This window comes from Eublepharis macularius, chromosome 8 (assembly GCF_028583425.1).
Source record: "Eublepharis macularius isolate TG4126 chromosome 8, MPM_Emac_v1.0, whole genome shotgun sequence".
Lineage (NCBI taxonomy): Eukaryota > Metazoa > Chordata > Lepidosauria > Squamata > Eublepharidae > Eublepharis > Eublepharis macularius.
The window spans coordinates 584,729-602,741 of record NC_072797.1 but is presented as its reverse complement, the minus strand read 5'-3'; the positions used below and the strand labels follow the sequence as shown (position 1 = coordinate 602,741).

Here is an 18,013-nt window from a genome sequence, read left to right as displayed (position 1 = left end):
GTGGTGGCTCTGCGTCCTGAACAGGCCTCTCAAGTGCTCTGGTGAGGCCAGCCTCCTCCTCCCTTCCCCAGAGGCCAGCCAGCCAGACCCCTGTCCTGGGGGTGGGGTTTCCTGGCAGGGGGGCAGCTCCCCTGGCCCTTCCCGGCAGAGGTGAGCTGGCTGCTGGGCCCTGAAGCTTTGCTACAGCTGCAGCATCTTTGGCCCCAGCTGCCCCTTGGTGGGACCCTTCCAAGGGAACGGGGCTGTGGCCAGGGCAGAAGGTCTTGTGGGCACGCAAGAGGTCCCAGGCCGGATCCCCACAGCATCTCCCGGCCATGGGATCAGGTGGGAGGTGACGTGAAAGACTCCTGCCAGAGTGCCTGGAGAGCCGCAGCCAGCCGGGGGAGACCGGACTGACCAGGGAGGGCCCTTCCGGGAGAGTCAGGGCACAGGTGCCCCCCCTTCCCTTCCCTTCCCTTCCCCCCAGGGAGAAGAGCCAGCCTGTGCTGCCAGGCCCCAGTGGATGTTCCAAACATTTCTGCTCTGTGGGCATGAAACGCCTTCCATTTCCTTATGTCAGACGGACGCCCACGTGGTGGGCCAGGAAGCCAAGGGGCCCGTGGGCAGGCCAGGGAGCTTCTGGGAGCCACGTGGCTTGCTTAGGTTTCCCCTCCTCATTCTCACTTCCTGCCTTTTCCAACAGGTTTCCCTTTGCTTGCTAAAACGGTTAGCAGAAACAAAGACAAACCTGACCAAGCTAAATGCCTCGCCTTGCTGGCCCCACACTGTATTGTGTGGATGCAATCAGGTGCTACCGGCCCTGGCACCGGCCGTGGCTGCCATGCAGTCAATACAGAAGCATGCCTGTTGGCCCCCGGGGAGGGGGGAGGGGGGGCTGCCCGCCTCTCACAGAAGAGCAGACTGCAGAGCAGAGAAGGGAAGGCCCAGGGCTTGGAAGAGAGGCGGATGCATCAGGAGAAGGCACTTGGCTCTGCTGGGGTCAGGACCAAGGAAAGGACTCTGGCCCCTGTGGCCCCACAGCCTGTTCCTCACGCAGCAGAGGCCCTCGCCAGTCAGCTCAGAATGCCCCCCACCCACCCCGGGATCCAAGGCACTGCTCTTTCCCTCCCCCTCCCAACAGAGCCAGGTCACAATGCTTCCAACTTCTCCGGCCTCGGTTATTTGGCAAAGGGAAGAAACAGCCGCCACGTCCGAAGCAAGAAGACAGGCGGGCCCAGCCACTCCGCCTACTGCATGCCCTACACAGCAGGGCCCCAAGCAGCAGCCACGGTGCCGCCACTGGCCTCTCTGTGCGCCCTGCTGAGGAGGCACCAGCCCCAGCTCCTGCGCCACAAGCAAGCACTGCAGACTCCTGGAGGCAGTTGGCTCCTGTGCTGGAGGACTCTGGAGCGTGTCCTGCTGCTCCTTACTGGTCAGCCAGGATTAGTTCCAAGTCTCTCCCAGGACCCTTTGCATATCCGAGGGTGGGGCGGGGCGGGGCGGGCCCTGCGGTGCAGGATGATGCTGGGCCTGCCCTGGGGGCTCCTCCGGAGGGTGCCTGTTCCATGCCGGAGCCACACTCCTGAGCCTCTTGCGTGCAGGGAGCCCTTGGCGTGCTGTCAGGCTGCAGGCAGGCAGGGGAGTCCGTGGTTGGGCCAAAGCTCCCTTGGCGGGAGGACGCTTGGCCTTGGGCATGAAGGGGGGCAGCAGCCCAGCCACAGATTCGCCTATGCCTGTGGGGCTCCGGTTCCCTGAGTCTGTCCTGAGCTCCCATCAGCTAGTGCAGACGCTGGTGACGGAGGCTGCGGCCCCTGGGTCCACGAGGCCGAGCTCTTCCTGCTCGTTGATACAGAGCTGGTAGCCGCAGCCTTTCCGGCGAGGCAGTGGGCCGGCAAAACTGGTGCCCTTGGCCTTGGCTTGAGGGGGAAGCAAGAAGCCCACGCTGCCCGCGATGAGCATGTGCCAAATGCTGTGGATATAGAAGTAGTTCTCCTCCGTCTCCACAAAGGCGTAGAGCAGCACGGCTGAGGCTGCGATCAGAGCACCGGGGAGCAAGTAGAAGGTCCAGCGCTGCCAGGTGGGTGGGTAGCAGCGCCTCCGGCGGATGCTTCGTGCTGTCTGCAGGCAAAAGGAGAGCGTCAAGGCAGCCAGTGAGGGGCAGAAGCCCATGGGTTGGATCTGGGTTCAAATGCCTGCAATGGGGTGCAGGGCCAGCCTCTCTCTCACAGCCTAACCTACCTCACAGGGTCTCTGGGAGGACATAAAGGGGAAGGGGAAAGCTGGCACTGGGCTTAGCCTGCCCGGATGGGGGGGGGGATCAGCCTCTCCTGGGTCCTCTAAGGGCCAGTGAACAGACAGCAGCCTTGGGCTGGGGGACGTGGACTCCCACTCCGGGATGAAAAAGTGAGTCGGAATCCCTGGACCTCACCGGGGGAGGGGGGGTGGATCCTCTTTCGACTGACCTCTTCCGTAAGCCAGTCACAGGCTGGAGTGAGCGTCCTCCGTGTTATGGCTCATGGAAAGAAGGCAGGTTCTAGAACACACTTTGTGCTAGGCCAGGCACCCTCCCCCACTGGTCCCGATCACAGGCGTGAGAATGACGGAAACCTCCACTGGGTCAGCAAGGCAGGAAGGGTCGTGCCACTGCGGGTGGGTGGGGGGATGCTGAGAAGGGGCTGCAGAGACCCCGGTGCTGCTGCAGGAGGTGGGCTCAGGGCTATTGCCTTGGCGTGAAGTGCGGAGAGGAGGGGCTGGGGCGTCTGCATTTCGTCTTGGAGTGGAGGAGGGCACCCAGACCGCCCTGGCCTTACCCATGCCACGGCCATGATCCCCAAGGCAAAGAGGCTGGGTCCCAGCAGGTTCCAGAGGCCGTGTCGATCCAACTGCAGCGCCATGGACAGTAGCATGGCCCCCAAGAGGTACAGCACCTGCCCGGGGGAGGCAGAGGGGGAGCCGCATGAGTCAGTGACCGCCAGCCCCAAGCTCCAGCCCTGGCCTCTCCACCAGCCCCACCCCACCCCCACCTTTGACAAATAAAAACTGAAATGGGGTAATAGGGAGCAGGTCAAAATTAAGCCCAGGTGACCGAGAAACAGCTCTGGGACTCAAGCGCCCACTGCCCTGAATGCTCTGCACCCACAGGCAGCAATCCATGCGCCAAGTGTGGTAACTGCATGAAGCAGGGCCAGAAGGTGCAGCCCAGGCCAGAGGGGAGGCAGGCAGGTGCTGGGATTCATGTCACGAGTCACATGGGCACGAAAGTACATTGATTTCTTGCAGCTTCAGGGAGGTATGCTATAAGCATCTCCTGTCTCCGACTTTTACATTTTAGAGAATGATGCACGATCCAGCCGGTGCTTAGACCCTCTCTGGGGCCGTGAACACACTCTTTTACAGCCTGCAGCTATGGGAGGCCTTTGCAGACAGATGGAGGGTGGAACCCACACTCCTCGGTGTTTGGTCTTGTATGTCCAGTGCTCCTTTGGGCTTTCGCCTGCCCTTTCTCCTTTGCCATGTAACGGTCCTGCCTCGTCCTGCTTTGCCTCCTAAAACGCTCCTAATCTCAGCCAGAAGCAACAGCCGGCAACATTTCCTGTCCAGATCACTGCTCTTCTTTGCCAGATGGGACGGAAAGGTCTGCACTTATACGGTTGCTGCTCATTAGAGGGCTGAGCCAGCTGCAGACACCAGGCAGTTGCTAGGCATAAATGGGGGGGGGGCTTGCCAGAGGGAGCCGTTCCAAGGGCCGCACTGGGGGTGACCTGCCAGCCCCCCTCCCCCCAGATGAAGCCATAGTAGAAGTGCATGAAAAATCACATGGTCTGAGGAACAACCAGTTACAAAAAGGCAGACTTTCATACATGGATCATACGTTTGCATCAAGTTCATGTTTCCTTATAAAGCAGATTTTTAAATAAGAGACACTTACTGTAGCTAAAACTTTTTTAAAAAATTAAATGTTTTTTTAAAAGTATAAGTTTGTCTCCACCTGGAAGGCACAAGCTGACCCATGTATGTCATCAAGCATTAGCTCCAAGTTGCACCCGTCCTTGCTGGTGCCACAGCGAAACAGCTACCCGGCAGCAAGCCTTGGTCCTGAAGCCAGCTGCCCCGTTCTCCGCCTGTCGGCCTGGCTCTGCTAAGTCTTGCTCAGCCCTCCTCCTCCTCCTCCTCCTCGGAAACAACAGACCCCGCCTGCTTCCTGGGCTCATGCTGACCTCCGCGGCACCACTTCCTCCCTGGCAGCAGGGGCTCTGGGAGCTCAGAGGGCATGACTTTCCTTCCTGCGGCATGGGATGCTAAACGTGCCAGCCTGGGGCCGTCCCCCCCCCCACTGGCATGTCTCCCCACAGCCCCCACACCTGTCCTCCCCCTTCCTGCTTCCAGCAGCCACTCTGCCCAGTCCCAAGCAGCCCTCTGGAGAGTCCGGGACTGTTCCGGAGAGGCAGCGTGGCCGTCGCAGACCCACAGAGGCAGAATTGTCCCAGGAGGGAACTCCCAGCCCCCCAAGTGACCCCTCTGGCCTCACAGCACGTTCTCCACATGGCATTGGTCCCTCTCTGCATGCCACGGGCCCTGAACTCTCCTTTACCTGTTTGATAACGGGCTGGAGCCGGGCCATGGCGATCACAGTGACCCAAACGGACATGAGGGACCCCAGGAAGTCACAGAACTGCAGCGCGTCGTAGTCCATGATGCAGAAGACCACGATGCCCGGCTGGTCACAGGCGTGATAGAACTGCAGGGGGGGGGAGTTCATGGGGGGAGCGTTAGTCATGGCAGAGCACCCCTCCCTCCCTCCCTCCCTCCCTCCCTGCCTGCCTGGCCCTCCTCAAGGAGGCCGTGTGAGCCGCCCAGCCTCTTCCTGCTGCCTGCTTTGGGCCAGGCCCCTGCCCTGGGCTCACAGATGCTGGGACTTGAGGCGTCCGTACTTTCAGCCGGTTACCTCGGGCCCAGTCCCTCCTGGCCTGAGAGATCCCAAAGCCGGGATCTGCAGGGAAATCTCACCGGGGAGCTCTGCCCCTCGCCCTGCCGTTGGGCTTCCTCCTGGGGAAGCAAGCAGGCGGGTGTGTGTGTGTGTGTGTGAGAGAGTGTTGCTGCCTCACTCCCAGGAGCCCCCACACACACACACTCACCGTTGAGAAGAACATGGTGAAGATATAGACGGCCGCTTCCAGGAGGTAGTTGCTCCGCACGGCAATCACCACCGGAGGGAGGAACATGAGGTTACTCAGGCAGAGGAGCAGTGTGGAGAGCAGCTGGAACCCGTAGGAGAAGGCGGCTGCGTTGTCCGTGCAGCCCCAGCCGCTCCAGCCTGTGGGCAGGGAGAGGTCAGGGGTGGAAGCCATTGGCCCCCACCCCCGACAGACCCTCTGCTCCACCCCCATCCCCCCATGGGGGCCACGACACAAAGCTTCTCCCCCATGGCCTCGGCAAGTCAAAGGAAAAGGCCCACTCCCCGGAGGCCATCCCAGTGGAGTCAAGAGGCCACGGGAGAGACTCCGGGCTCATGGCAGCGCACTCCTGACGCCAAGGGCCGGCCCTGCCTGGCTCCGCTCTGAGTCACACACTGCCAGGTCCAGTGGCCATGGAGTTCTGTGCTAGGAACTTGCAAGTGGGGGCCCAGTTTGGATCAGGAGTGCAGAGTGTTGGGAGAAGGAGCTTCAGACCTCTGATTCCCACTCTTTCCTGGCCTGACCAGGCCCCAGAAGCCAGCCTGGGGAGTCACAGAGGGCCACCCCTGCCTGTCACTTTCCCCAGGGGGGACCCAAAGCCACTCGCTGAGGCTCTTCAGGTCAGGGTAGAGGTATGAACTGCTTCTCCTGGTCCACCTGCATCGTGATCCAAAATGGGCCCCTGCGGACTTGGGAAATTCATCCCCAGCACAGAACTCCAGGTGCCCTGGGATGCCGAGGCCTTGTGGTGGCTCCTGAGGCCCCCCCCCCCCCGTGGATTTTGTGATGTGTGGATCAGCCCCTGAAGTGCTGGGAGCAATAAAAAAGTAGGCAGGGCGTCTTTCCCGCTGCGCCAGTGAGCGCAACCTGCAGGGCCCCCCACCCCCCTGCTTGCCACTGGCTCCGCCTCCCCGCTCGGCTCACCCGCTTTGCACTCGCAAGCCGCGTACAGGTAGTTGTTGGTGCGGAGCAACTTGCACTGCCCGTAAGGGCCACAGTCGTCAATGCAGGGCGAGAGGTAGGTGCGCAGGTACACCTCCGCAGTCACATTCCCACATGGCTCCAGCCTAGAGGGGAGAAGGGGGCAGGGCGTCAGCCACGGGGGGGGGGAGCGCAGCAGGGAAAGCCCCCCCCTCAGTCGAGGGCCTCTGCTGTTGGGTGGAGTATCTGCAGGCAGAGAGCATGGGAGGTGGAATGGGGCGGCTCAGGGTGAGCGATGGCTGAGGCCTCTATCCCGGCAGGAGAGTGGCGTGCACAGGCGGTTGGGAGGGACCCCGTCTCCGCACAAGCCCCCGGAGCTCTGAGGGAGAGCGCAGGCTGAGGCTTCCCTCTCGCGGCCTGGGGGCGGAGAACAGTCAGTCCCTGAAGCTGCTTCAGGGGAGCGGGGGGGGGGGGACACAACTCTTCCTGGGCCGCCTTACCCACGGTCAGAGGTGCAGAGCGAGCGCAGACTCAGGTACCAGCTCCCCGTCTGTGGGTAGGGAATCCGCAGCCGGGCAAGGGGGGCAGTGGCATTGATGGACAGGAGGAACCCAGCCAGGAGTTCTGCCAAGAAACAGCAGCAGGGGCTTCAGTAGCCGGGGCAGAGCTCCCCCCCCCCAGCTTCAACCTCCCCCCCCAGCAATGGCTAGATAGCATTGCCAGCCTGGCCTCCACCTTCTGGGCATGTCAAGCTGGACGTGGCTGCCCCTTACCTGTCTCACAGCTGACAGATGAGTTCTCCTCCAGTGCCAGAGGGACCTCGTGGTTCAAGCAGGCAAAAACGGTGGCATTTTCCCCCCGCAGGGAGGACTGAGGAAACAGAAGACCCGTTGTGGGGGGATCCCTTCCTCCCGCAGGATGGCCCTCAAGCGCAGCAAGGCCCCCCCCCCCCGCAATTTCCTGGGCTATTCTCAGCCCGTCTTGGCCCACCCCTCCCATTCCCAGAGCCCCCCTTCAGGGACTCTCTTTCTTCAACCTCTCCCACAGGAGCACCCTGCTCTCCCCGCCCCGCCTGCTAACTCACCACATTGAGTTTGAGCTCCAGGTTGAGGGTGCCTCCGCTGTCCAGCACGGGCAGGAGGCTGATGGCGAAGGTGGCTGGCCGGTCCGGAGGGACCGAGATATTGGGTCCAAAGAAGATGTAAAAGTGCACGGAGAAGGTGTCCAGCTCGTTGCGCAGGGTGGGCCGGATGGGCCAGCAGTGCTCGCTGGCCGCCGGAGGGGCGGCAGGGGCAGAGGGCGGTGGGTGATGGGAGACGTTTGGAGGGGAGGGGGGCTGGCTGTCTGCCACCGCCACCCTCCCTGGGGAGCCAAAGGAATGCGGCATGTTCAGATTAGAACCAGGCAGTTGGAAGGGGGCGCGGGTCAGGCCTGTCCGGGAGCAGTCTGTGGGCAAAGGGACTGGGTCAAAGACACAGGCAGAGGCAGCAGCTGCCACCAGTGCCCACCCGCCAGTCAGCGGGGACCTCTGCTTCCCACGCCTCAGCCCAGGACAAGTCTCTCAGCTTCCTTTCTCCTTCCTCCAGCATTCCCTCCTAGGCTGGTACGCGGAGGCCCCGTTTACTCTATGACTCTGGAACCCGATGATCTCAGGCCTATTCTAGGTCTATAGCAGCATGAGGGGCTTCAGTTCCAAGGTGGTAAGGTGGTAACTTCAGACCGGGGCCCCCACATTTTTAATGCTCCCTCATGGGAAAATCCCTGCAAGTGAAAACTTAGCCCAAGTCCAAGAGTCAGGTTCTCACCTTGCCCTCCGTATGCTGTGTTAGTTGGCCAGTTTCAGGAGTCTAGAGAAGCACAGCGCAACTCCTGCAGCCAGAGCCGCTGCGGCCCGTCCTTCCGCCTCCACCCGCTGCCATCTCATGCCCACCACTGTGTCGTGCCTCACGGCAAACCGAGCCCGAGGCGATGACCTTCCTGGACCCGCCTGCAGAGGGGGCCTCGCCCTGGGAGCCTTCCCTACTCCCCTGAGTGGGCAACCATCAGGAACGGCGGCCTCTCTGCTGTCCGAAAGGGCAGAAAGGCCAGGAGAGGGTTTTAGACAGTCGCCTCCAACGCAGCCCTGGGGACTTGTTTGTGCCGGCTGTCTGAAACCAAGCCTGGTGCCTCTTTCGCTTTTGGGGGTGGGGGCGTGCAGCTTTGCCGCAGTCTTCACCCTGCCGGTGGTGCAGCTGGAGGAATGTTTTGTGGTTTGCTGCATTAATTGCTTTTTTAAAAAATGACGTTTTTTGCTCCGCATCCTCCCTAAGCAGTCCCCTGGGCCCCTCTGCCTGCCTCTGCTCTCTCTCGCAGCTCGCCTGCTCCTCCTCTTGGCACGCAGCATCCTCAGGCCCCTGCAGGTGTTGCCTTGCGCCCCCACCCGGCAGCCCCGTCCCGCCCTCACTCACCCTTCAGCTGCACAAGCAGCTGGAACTTGACGCTGCCGGCCACCCCAAGCTCCTTCTCCACCAGCACGTAGTACCAGTTCTGCCAGAAGGGGAGATCCAGCGCCAGGCGGCAGGGCGACTGCTCCCGGCAGTCAGCGGCAGTGGAGTTGTGCAGCGGGGGTGCCTTGCCACGCACTTTCAGCCACAGCGGGCAGCCCTCTCCACTCTGGTTGGCCCCGGGGCAGCTCCGCAGCTGCACCAGCACGCGGGAGGTGTAGCTGGGAATGAAGACCCTGGGGTGGAGAGAGAGGCCTGGTCACGGCTGGCCCTTGCCTCGCCCGTCTTCCAGCCCTGGAGCTGAGGTTGCACCCCCAGAACAGCTGAGGTCACAGAGGGCCACTGGGCCGGGGGCCACAGGCAGCTCCCCGGCTGTTCAGCACTAGCCCTGCACAAGCACTGCAGAATTTGGTGCCAGGGGCCAACCTGGGAAGACTTTTCCTCTCTTTTTAAATAGCAGCGTCTCTTGGCCCTAAAGCTACAAAGAGCGGCTGCTGCACATGAGAGAAAAGCCAGGGGAGACCTCGGGCGCGGTGGCAGGGGGAGCCTGAGCAAGATTTCCTGCAGAGGTGGAGCTTCAGTGCCCACTCTGGACTCGCACGGCGGGCAGGCAGGCAGGCAGTCTGGGACCTGTATGAGGCTGTGCAGGAAGCAGCAGCTCCTTCTCAGGCCCTGGGACACTCTCCCTCCTGCCTCTGGCTGCAGGGTGGGGTGGGGCAGCCTCTGAATCCCCTTGAGAAGGACTTTGTTTCCACCCGTCTCCTCCACCCCACCCCCCACAAAGGAAAGCCTTTCCCCACTTTGCGGCTACTCACTTGTAGAGCAGGGAGCGGTTGTGGGGGGGCAGCACGTGGTCAGCCACGTAGCCTGGGTACAGCACCCCAATGCCCACCAGCCGCTGGACAATCAGCTGTGGCTGGAAGAGGTACTGGCAGTCCTCCGCAAGTCCCTGCAAAGGAGAGGAGGGTCAGCATTAGAAGGCCCACAGCCTGCCCCCCCCGGAAAGAGCGCAGTGACCTGCTGGCCCTGGAGCCGAAGAGCCCCCCCCCCCCGCCAGCAGTGCCTGTCCCTGCCTGGCTGCACCCTGCCCAGGCCCCGCTCCGCCGCGCCTCCCTCTGGCCTCCCTGCCCTGCCCTGCCCTTCCCTGCCCTGGCCTGGCCTGGCCTCTTCTCACAGACACTCCACGTCCCTTTGGCCTTGTTTTGTCCCTTGGGACCCCAACCATTTTCCTCCTCCAAATTTGCCATCCAGGCAAGTGGATGCCCTTCCATTGGTTTGGAGGGCTGTTCTCAGAACTGGCGTGGTTTCTGAAGAAAGAACTGCTGCGGCGGGGGGGGGGGGCATAACCTTACAGGAAATAAAAGGCTGTTGGCCGACATGGCCCCACACCGGCCACCCCAGGTTGCTACAGATACAGGCTGAGGCCTTTCCCTGAGACCTTTCCCTTTCACCAGACAGTTCAACCAGAAAGACGAGGCTTTGTCCCCAAAGAGCTGGGCCTGCAAAGCAGGACCCATTTGGGGGAACTGAGCCAATCTGAGGACAGGCAACCCCTGAACCCCCCCCAGCTCCCCCTCCCCACTGCTGCACCTCAAGAATCAGCACCCTGGGAACGGAACTCCTTCCTGCCCCGCTCCTCTCCTCCCTTCTCAGGGGCTGCCTGCTTGCTCCCACCGAATGAATGGGCCGTCTGCGCCCTGCAAGCAGAGAGGGAGCTCGTCTTCCCAGGCCCTGCCCACAGCCTCACCTTGACAGAAATCTTGCCCTGCTCCCTGGGCAAGTGGGCAGCCAGGAACCAGTCCCCAGGCAGGGGGCTGGTGATGTTGAAGACCCCCGTGGTCCGGTTGGGCAGCGTCCAGGTGAGCGTGAGGGCAAAAGAGCCTGGCACGGCCGTGTCCCTGGGGAAGTGGGCGTGCAGGGGGCTGATGACGGGAGGGGCCCCTGAACGGAAATACCTGAGCGGGGGAGAGACAGAGAGAGGCGTGAATCTGGGTCTCCGTCGTGGGCTGGGTGTGAAAATCAGTAAGTGACACGAGAATTTGCCTGAACGAACCGCTGCGTGTGTGACATGAAGGGCCTGTTCCAAAGTCAGGGGCTCAAGCCCTGGGGGCCCTTGGCTCCAAGGAAAGGAAGCTGGAAGGGATCCCCAGGGGCCAGCCGGCCCTTTGCTCTGGGCAAGGGCGAATTCCCCGTTTCCAGTGCGCACACACACACCCCATCCTGGGGAGCCGTCTTTTTGCAACCACAGTGCTGAAATCTATTGGCCTGCCTGCCTTCCCATTCTCAGCCCCTGCTAAGAGACCCTTCACTGCCGGCTCCAGGAGGCCCACCTATCTGTGGCACTGGGAGGGCCTCATTTCGGGACTTCTCCCCTTTGCCTGGCAGCTGCCTGGGCTCTCTCGGGGACTGGGCCGGGCTCCTCCCTGCTTTTCACACCTGCGGCTTGCCTGGCTGCAGACGTTTCATTGGGCTCCCTGCTGACTCTTACAGCTACTGTTTGCATCTCCCCCACCCAAGCAAAATGGGTGGGGGCCTGGCACAAAGGCCTGCCTCCTCCTTCCAGATTCTCTTTCCTTTTCCTGCAGAGAGAAATTGGAGGCAGGCAGCTCTTGGGGCTTGCCATGGACTTGGCAGGATGAGAGTTTGGATCCTCCCAGTCGTTCGTCCTGGTCGGGGGAGAGACAGATGGAGAAGGGAGGGGGGCTTTGCACTCCGCGCCTGCCGCACCAGCCTTCCAGATGCGACCTCCTCCTGCCTCTTGCTTATAGAATTGCATTTCAATCCTTGGCTATTCCTATTGATTTTCATCTCTCTCTCTCTCTCTCTCTCTCTCTCTCTCTCTCTCTCTCTCTCTCTCTCTCTCTCTGTAGCTTAAGGTTGAAGAAATAAAAGGACGACAAAAGCAACAGGCCGCTTGATATGTAGAAAGTGCAGCAAACATTCCAGGCAATCGACGGCCACTCGAACAGCAATTCCAGACTGAGCATGGCCAGAGAGAAAGGGATTTAGGGGAGGGGGCAAAGTGACCCCACGAAACCACGAGGGCGCAGAAGAGCCCTGCTGGATCAGAGCAGGGGTCCCTCTAGCTGAGCACCCTACTCTGAAGGATCAACATCTCAGTGCATAATTTTATAAACCTCTGTCACGCCCCTCCGTAGTCAACTGAAAAGCCCCAGACTCTTTTACCTTTCCTCAAAGAGTTTGCCTTTTTGACTGTTGCAGCACGCGGGGCTGACCCTGTCTTTGACCCCAAGGTTTCTTTCCCTCTCGCTCTCAGCAAGGGCAGACCCCATTAGCCTGTTGCCCTGGGATTTCTCTTCAGTGCGCATCACCTCGTACTTACCTGCATGGAGCTTCATGTCCCACATTGCTTCCGACTCATTCCATCTGTGGAGGTCCTCCCGGAGCTCTTCACAGTCCATGTGGGTTTTCACCATCCTGAATAGTTTTACGTCATCTGCAAACTTGGCCACTACACTGTTCACCCCCAGTTCCAATGCCTAGTTCCAGATCATTTATGAACCAATTAATAGCACCAGCCCCAATACTGAACCTTACGGGTTCCCCCTCTGCTCACTTCCCTCCATTGCAAGAACAGCCCGTCTATTCCTACCCTTTGCTTCCTGTCCAACCAATTTTTAATGGTAAGAAGACCCATCCTCTTATCCAAAACTATTAAGATTACCCAGGGCTGAATCCACACTTCCCTACCTTCCACTCTTCTTATGCAATAATTGTGCTGGATTCTATCCTGCAACGTCCCAGTCTGTGTTCACATCCCCTCTTTTACTGAGCCAGTGTCGTGCTATACTCTGTTCACATCCCTGGGAGAATCATGTGATACGGGGCGGGTTTAGATCCTCCATTGCCGATGACAACATCACGTAGCCTTTTTAAAAAATTTAATGCTAGATTTTTGCTATATCGATTTTCTGCTCAATTGCAATGGCGGGGCCACACCCCCATTGATTCCTTTGATTGGTTAATGTTACTGTTCAACTATAAGTATAGGATAGCGATTTTTCGCTATACCGATAATTTTAATATTTTTTTTAAAAAACCGGAAAGAGTCCACCTTTGCAGGCACAGTCTGCTTATCAGAAATGACCTGGGCTCTCCTTCGGCAGTGAAACATTATTTACTGTAAAAAAATGGCAACCCCCCGCCCCCCCCGGCTTGATGCCTCCACGGACTTTTTACAACGCCACTTCCCGAACCGCTTGTGGGTGATCTTCATGAACAGGATTGCGCAATAGTGCTGGGAATGCCCCCCCTTTTAAAAAAATAAACTGGACAGGGGTGCGGGCATGCCTCGGGCAGAGATGGGACCATAAGAATGGCTTGGCAAAGAGGGACGGTGTTCCGGAAAGGCGAGAAACAAGGAAGTGGGCGTGGTTAAGAGGGGGCGGTCTCTTTGGGAACCGCAAGAGAAGCGTTTGAAAGCGTGACAACCTCGTCTGAGGCGCAGCACAACAGATGCGATAGAATGGCGGGATTGAGGTGAGAGTATGTGAACAGCCCTCTGAGAAGCGCATAAATGGCGGGAAAATAGCGGCAAACTTGAGCCGTGTGGATTCGGCCCAGGAGTCTTTCGTGAGGCGCCTCGTTAAAAGGCTTTTGGAAGTCAATAATATCTACCAGGCTGCCCTCGTCTACATGTTCCTTTACTTCCTCAAAGGAGTCTATTGGGCTTGTGAGGCGGGACTTCCCTTCGCAGAAGCCGTGCTGCTTTCCCCTCACCAGGCTTTGTGTGCCGAACGATTCTGTCTTTGATTCTACTTCCTACCAATCTGCCTGGGACAGCGGTGAGGCTTGTTGCTTTGTGCTTAGGCTTGGTTTCTCTCTGGACCCCTTTTTAAAAACTGGTGAAACATTAGATACTCTCCAGTCTTCAGTTACAGTGGCTGGTTATTGTGATGAGTTATACGTACGTGTCGGTAGATCAACAGTCTCCCATCTGGGTTCCCTAAGGGAGCTCCCGGGGTGTATGCCATCAGGGCCTGAAGACTTGATTGGTTTTTAATTTCCCCCGTAAGTCTAGAACTTCATCTTTCATCACCTCAATCTGCTCCGTTATTCAGGCCCGTTTCTGCAAATCCAGCTGAAGCGTGGCTACGTGACCCACACTTCCCACAGTGAACACAGGTGCAAAGAACTGGGAGGGTGTGGCTGGCCCAAGGTCAACCAGCAAGCCTCTGAAGCAGAGCAGGGATCTGGACTTCTCTGAGCGGGGATCTGAGCCCAAGTCTCCCAGATCGTAGAATCAGAGAGTTGGAAGGGACCCCCGGGGTCAGGTAGTCCAGCCCCCTGCACAAGGCAGGACATTCACAACGACCTCCCCCCCCACCCCCAGTGACTCCTGCCCCATGCCCAGAAGTTGGCAGAACACCTCCAGGACGCCTAACTAAACTGGCCTGGGGAAAAGTGCTTCTTGACCCCAAAGTGGCGATGGGCATTATCCTGGGCATGGAAGAAAGGGCCACGAGAACTAAGTACTGATGCAACACTGGAGACAGACTTTCAAAGCCTATAATTTAATTGCTTTGATCCTACTGCAGCATTCTAACAGATGCAGAGGATTAATTGAGTTTCTCTTCCATTCCCTCATCTTCCTTTAGCAGTCCTTCTATTTCTTGGTCATCCAAGGGCCCAACTGTTTTTTTTGGCAGGTTTCCTGCTCTGGATATATTTATTTTATTTTTATTTTACTTCATTTATACTTTGCCTTTCTCCTGGGGACACAAAGCGGCTTACTTCATTCTCCTCCATTTTATCCTCACAAGAAGAAATGGTTTTTGTTTGCCTTGATGCTTTTAGCAATCCGCTCCTCAGATTCTCTCTTTGCATGCCTGATGATTAACGCACGCTTCTCTTCCCCTCGTTTTTGTAAAGCTCCCTACAGAAACCTGCAACCTATTTCATTCCGGACAACCCTCCGCCCCTCCGTCTCCACGCTTGGCCCTCCTCTGCCGTCCTGCTCTTGCTCCCAGTTTCTGTTGTGCTCCTGCTGGTACCGCCCTGAGCCCTGACGCTGCTGTCCCTTGGGACTGACTTGTTCCCAATCAGAGGCTCCCATTTCCTGCCAGCTTTCTCCCCAGGATCACTTCGAAAGCTGCTCTGCCTTCTAGTTCTGAGAATGCCAGCAGTGAGGTCCCTTCTGTTGTCCAAGTGAAGGCCCTGGAGCCTGGGAGCAGCCCAGTCTGGAGGCAACATCCACAGTGGAAAATGCAAGATGGGAGACCTGGGGAGAGGAGGCTGCTCGGCCCACCAGACCCTCTCTCTGCAGAAACAGGAGCTTAAACTTGCATGGCAGAAATACACGGGCTTTTCTTTTGTTTGGCACCTTGCCCCAGTGCTTTGGCCTGCTGCTAAATATGGTGATGAAATCTACAGTTTGGTCAGATCCAGGGAGACGAGTTGTCCCTTTTACTTGGGAAGAGAAGCAGCCAAGGCCTAACCTCACGGAGCAAGCCAGCAGCCACCCACCCCTCCGACTCACACAGTGACGCTTCGGTCCGGGCACTGGTCTCCAAAGGTGCCGCCCTGCTCTTTGAAGGTGATGAGATTCCAGACAGCCACGACTGTGTCCTCAGGGATGCGGAAATGGAAAAGCTCGATGCTGGTGAAGGATCGGAAGGCGTTCAGCTTGCGGGGCGTCCGAGTGAAATAGTCGGTGACAAAGAGCCCATCTGAGGGGCAGAAGGAGGAGGGGGCTGAGTCAGGGTTGCAGAAAAGCCTGTGACCCACCGGGTGCCTCCGGCCTTGCCCCCGCCCAAGAGGGCCGTCTACGCAGGCACTGAACCTTCTGCCACAATGGAACAACTCTCACCCTAGGAACCAGCTAGGGCCACTTTGCCAGTCACTGCCAGGCCCGTCTGCCTTCCGACTTGCCCACAGCCCTGCCCCCTTGGCCTGGCTGGCCCACCTGGCAGTGCCTCTGTCACCCTCCCTGCCCGTTCCTACCTGGCCCCCTCACCTCTACCTCTGCAGTGGCTCCTCCTCCTGGCAACACCTGGCAGCGGCATCTTTCAGTTGCCCTCACTCGCTTTGACTATTTCAGGGGTTGCTAAGCAACTGTCAAAATAGGGGCTGCGATCTCACCACGCAGCATCATAAGATCTGTTTTTCTCTCTGAAGTCACTTATTAAAAGTTTTAAACATTACTGTCAAGTTTTTCCCCATTTTCCGGATTTTTGTGCAAATCTGGGGGCTGTCCCAGATTTGTACAAACTTCCTCCCCGGCAGGGGCCTAAACTTCTGGGGGGCAGCTGGGCTCCAGCCTCCTCTGGGATTCCCAGGTGGGGGCAACACCCCCTCCCGGGCTCCTAAGCAGCAGCATGAAGCCGCTCAGGCTGTGGAGTTCAGTCAGTCAGTCAGTCAGTCAGTCTGCCTGTCTGCCTGCCTGTCTTTGTAGCAGCTCAGGAAGTTCCCAGGAGGCACCGCAGGGCTGGTTTGCTGGGTTTGGTTTTGTAAGGATAAGAGCGGTGGGGGGGGGAGAGATCTTCGGTGGAACCAACAGACAGAGAGAAGGAGCCCGGAGGAGAGGGGAGGAGGAGCAGAACGGGTGGGGTCCCTCTCGCAACCAGAAGGAGGGCCTCAGTGGCTGGACTGAAGACTGTCGCTCCTTTCGCCAGCAACATGGACTCTGGTGTAAGTCATGGACCGAGAGAATCACGGTTTGCCTTCGCAGCCAGGATGGCCATCATTGCGGCGTCACTGTGCCGAGCGGGCCCTGCCTTAGACGAAGCATCCCCATTTGGCTATGCAAGGGTATTCTACTACCCTGGGGCTGCCTTTAAATATATTTTTGAAAAATGCAGTCTCCATTATATATATATTTTCGTGTGTTTGGGGGGTGCAAAGGCCTCTGCGGGGAGCCCAGTGGCGCCTGGCGTGGACTTTCGGGGACCACAGTTCTCTTTGTCAGATGCATTTGACGGGGAGAGCTGTGGTTATCGAAGGCTTATACTACATAGGAATTGGATGGTCTAGCTGTTTTACTGCTGCAAACTAACAGGGCAAACTCCTTTGAAGCCTCACCCAAGCCAACTGACCCCAAAAGGACACCAAAAGGAGATGTTTACATTTACTAGCAAAGGAATGTTTTGGTTGCACCCTCCCCCTCCCCCCCTAACTGCATCTTCTCTCTCCTCCCCTCCTCCCCCCTCCTCTTCTATATTTGACCAGTCTCTGTACCATGCATCTGACAAAGAGAACTTGATTCTCGAAAGCTTATGCTACAATAAAATTGGTTAGTCTTAAAGGTGCTACTGGACTCTTTTTGAGATGCACATGGAGATTCATACTGGGAATCCAGTAGGGGCACGGGGCAGTTGTTAGAGAGCTGGTCTAAGACTGGGGAGGCTGGAGTTCACACCCCCGCTTAGCCAGGAAGCTCCCTGTGGGACCACGGGCCAGTCACATGCTCTCAGCCTGGCCCACCTCATAGGGTGGCTGTGAGGAAAGGGGGGGGGGTGGATCTCACACTGTGTAATCCGCCTTGAGTCTCCGTGAGAGAGGCAGGCTACAAACAAACAAACACAAACAAACAAAAGTACTTCTTTCCATACACCGAAATGTTGACTTGAATGGTTTCAGCGAAGAAGTAATTGGAGGAAAATATATTTTTGTATTTAAAAAATTATAGTTTTTTAAACTCTGTTGTTTGTGTTTACTGTTTTATTTTGGTTAAAATTGTAAACTACAGTGATTTCCTTGACACCTGTCAGGATCAAATGTTTTAAAATCTTTTCTTTCGCTATTCTTTGATGGCAGGGGGACGTGGACGAGAGGGATACAAAAGTTTCAAACAGGCAAGCGGAGCGTATTCAGGGCACCCACAGAAGTAGACTGGAACCCAGCGGGCTGCCTCAGGACCTTTTGGCACTAAGCAGGGCGTAGGGCCAGGAAGAGGAGCCCAAAAGTCTTCCTGGACTGGGGCTAGGCGGGGCAGGGAGCATGGCACTTGAATGGCCCGCAGCGTGGCTTGGGAAGGGATGTCGGAAAGGGCGGTTTGAACCACAGGCTCCGAGTGAGGCCTTCCTCTCTGAAAAACACCCCCATGTTTGAAAGATTACTGCTCACAAGAATGGGCCTCCCAACATCAGCTGTGTGATTTGTACACACATGCACACACAGGAAGCTAGCTGCCTTCTCCTGAGTCGGGCCAGCGCTCTCTCAGGACCAGTCTTCTGGCTGCTGCTCTCCATTGACTTGGGCAGATGTGGGGGATCGGACCTTTGGCATGCAAAGCAGATGCTGGACCACTGGACCCTCCCTCACCTGCAGCAATGGTTTTGTGTGCATGTGTGTTTTCTCCAGGTTTCCAGAGAGGACAAAGAGGAGATATTTAAATTGGGGGTCTTCCCCAAGAAACCTGCAAGTCACAGAAATAGGAAGTCCCAGTAAGAGCCCTTACTGGTCACCCGGCTTGGAGAAATGGGCAGAGATGGGGGG

General features: G+C 58.0%; 1 protein-coding gene across 1 annotated transcript; it reads right to left on the bottom strand.

The window, feature by feature from the left end:
* Positions 1–1,752: 1,752 nt before the first annotated feature.
* Positions 1,753–16,263, bottom strand: TMEM8B (transmembrane protein 8B). The gene is given in 13 exon segments (XM_054986608.1): positions 1,753–2,097; positions 2,790–2,906; positions 4,571–4,717; positions 5,115–5,293; positions 6,078–6,213; positions 6,553–6,698; positions 6,848–6,944; positions 7,159–7,520; positions 8,522–8,793; positions 9,373–9,506; positions 10,305–10,512; positions 15,057–15,246; positions 16,233–16,263. Coding segments are annotated over 13 exon segments (2,364 nt in total).
* Positions 16,264–18,013: the final 1,750 nt, after the last annotated feature.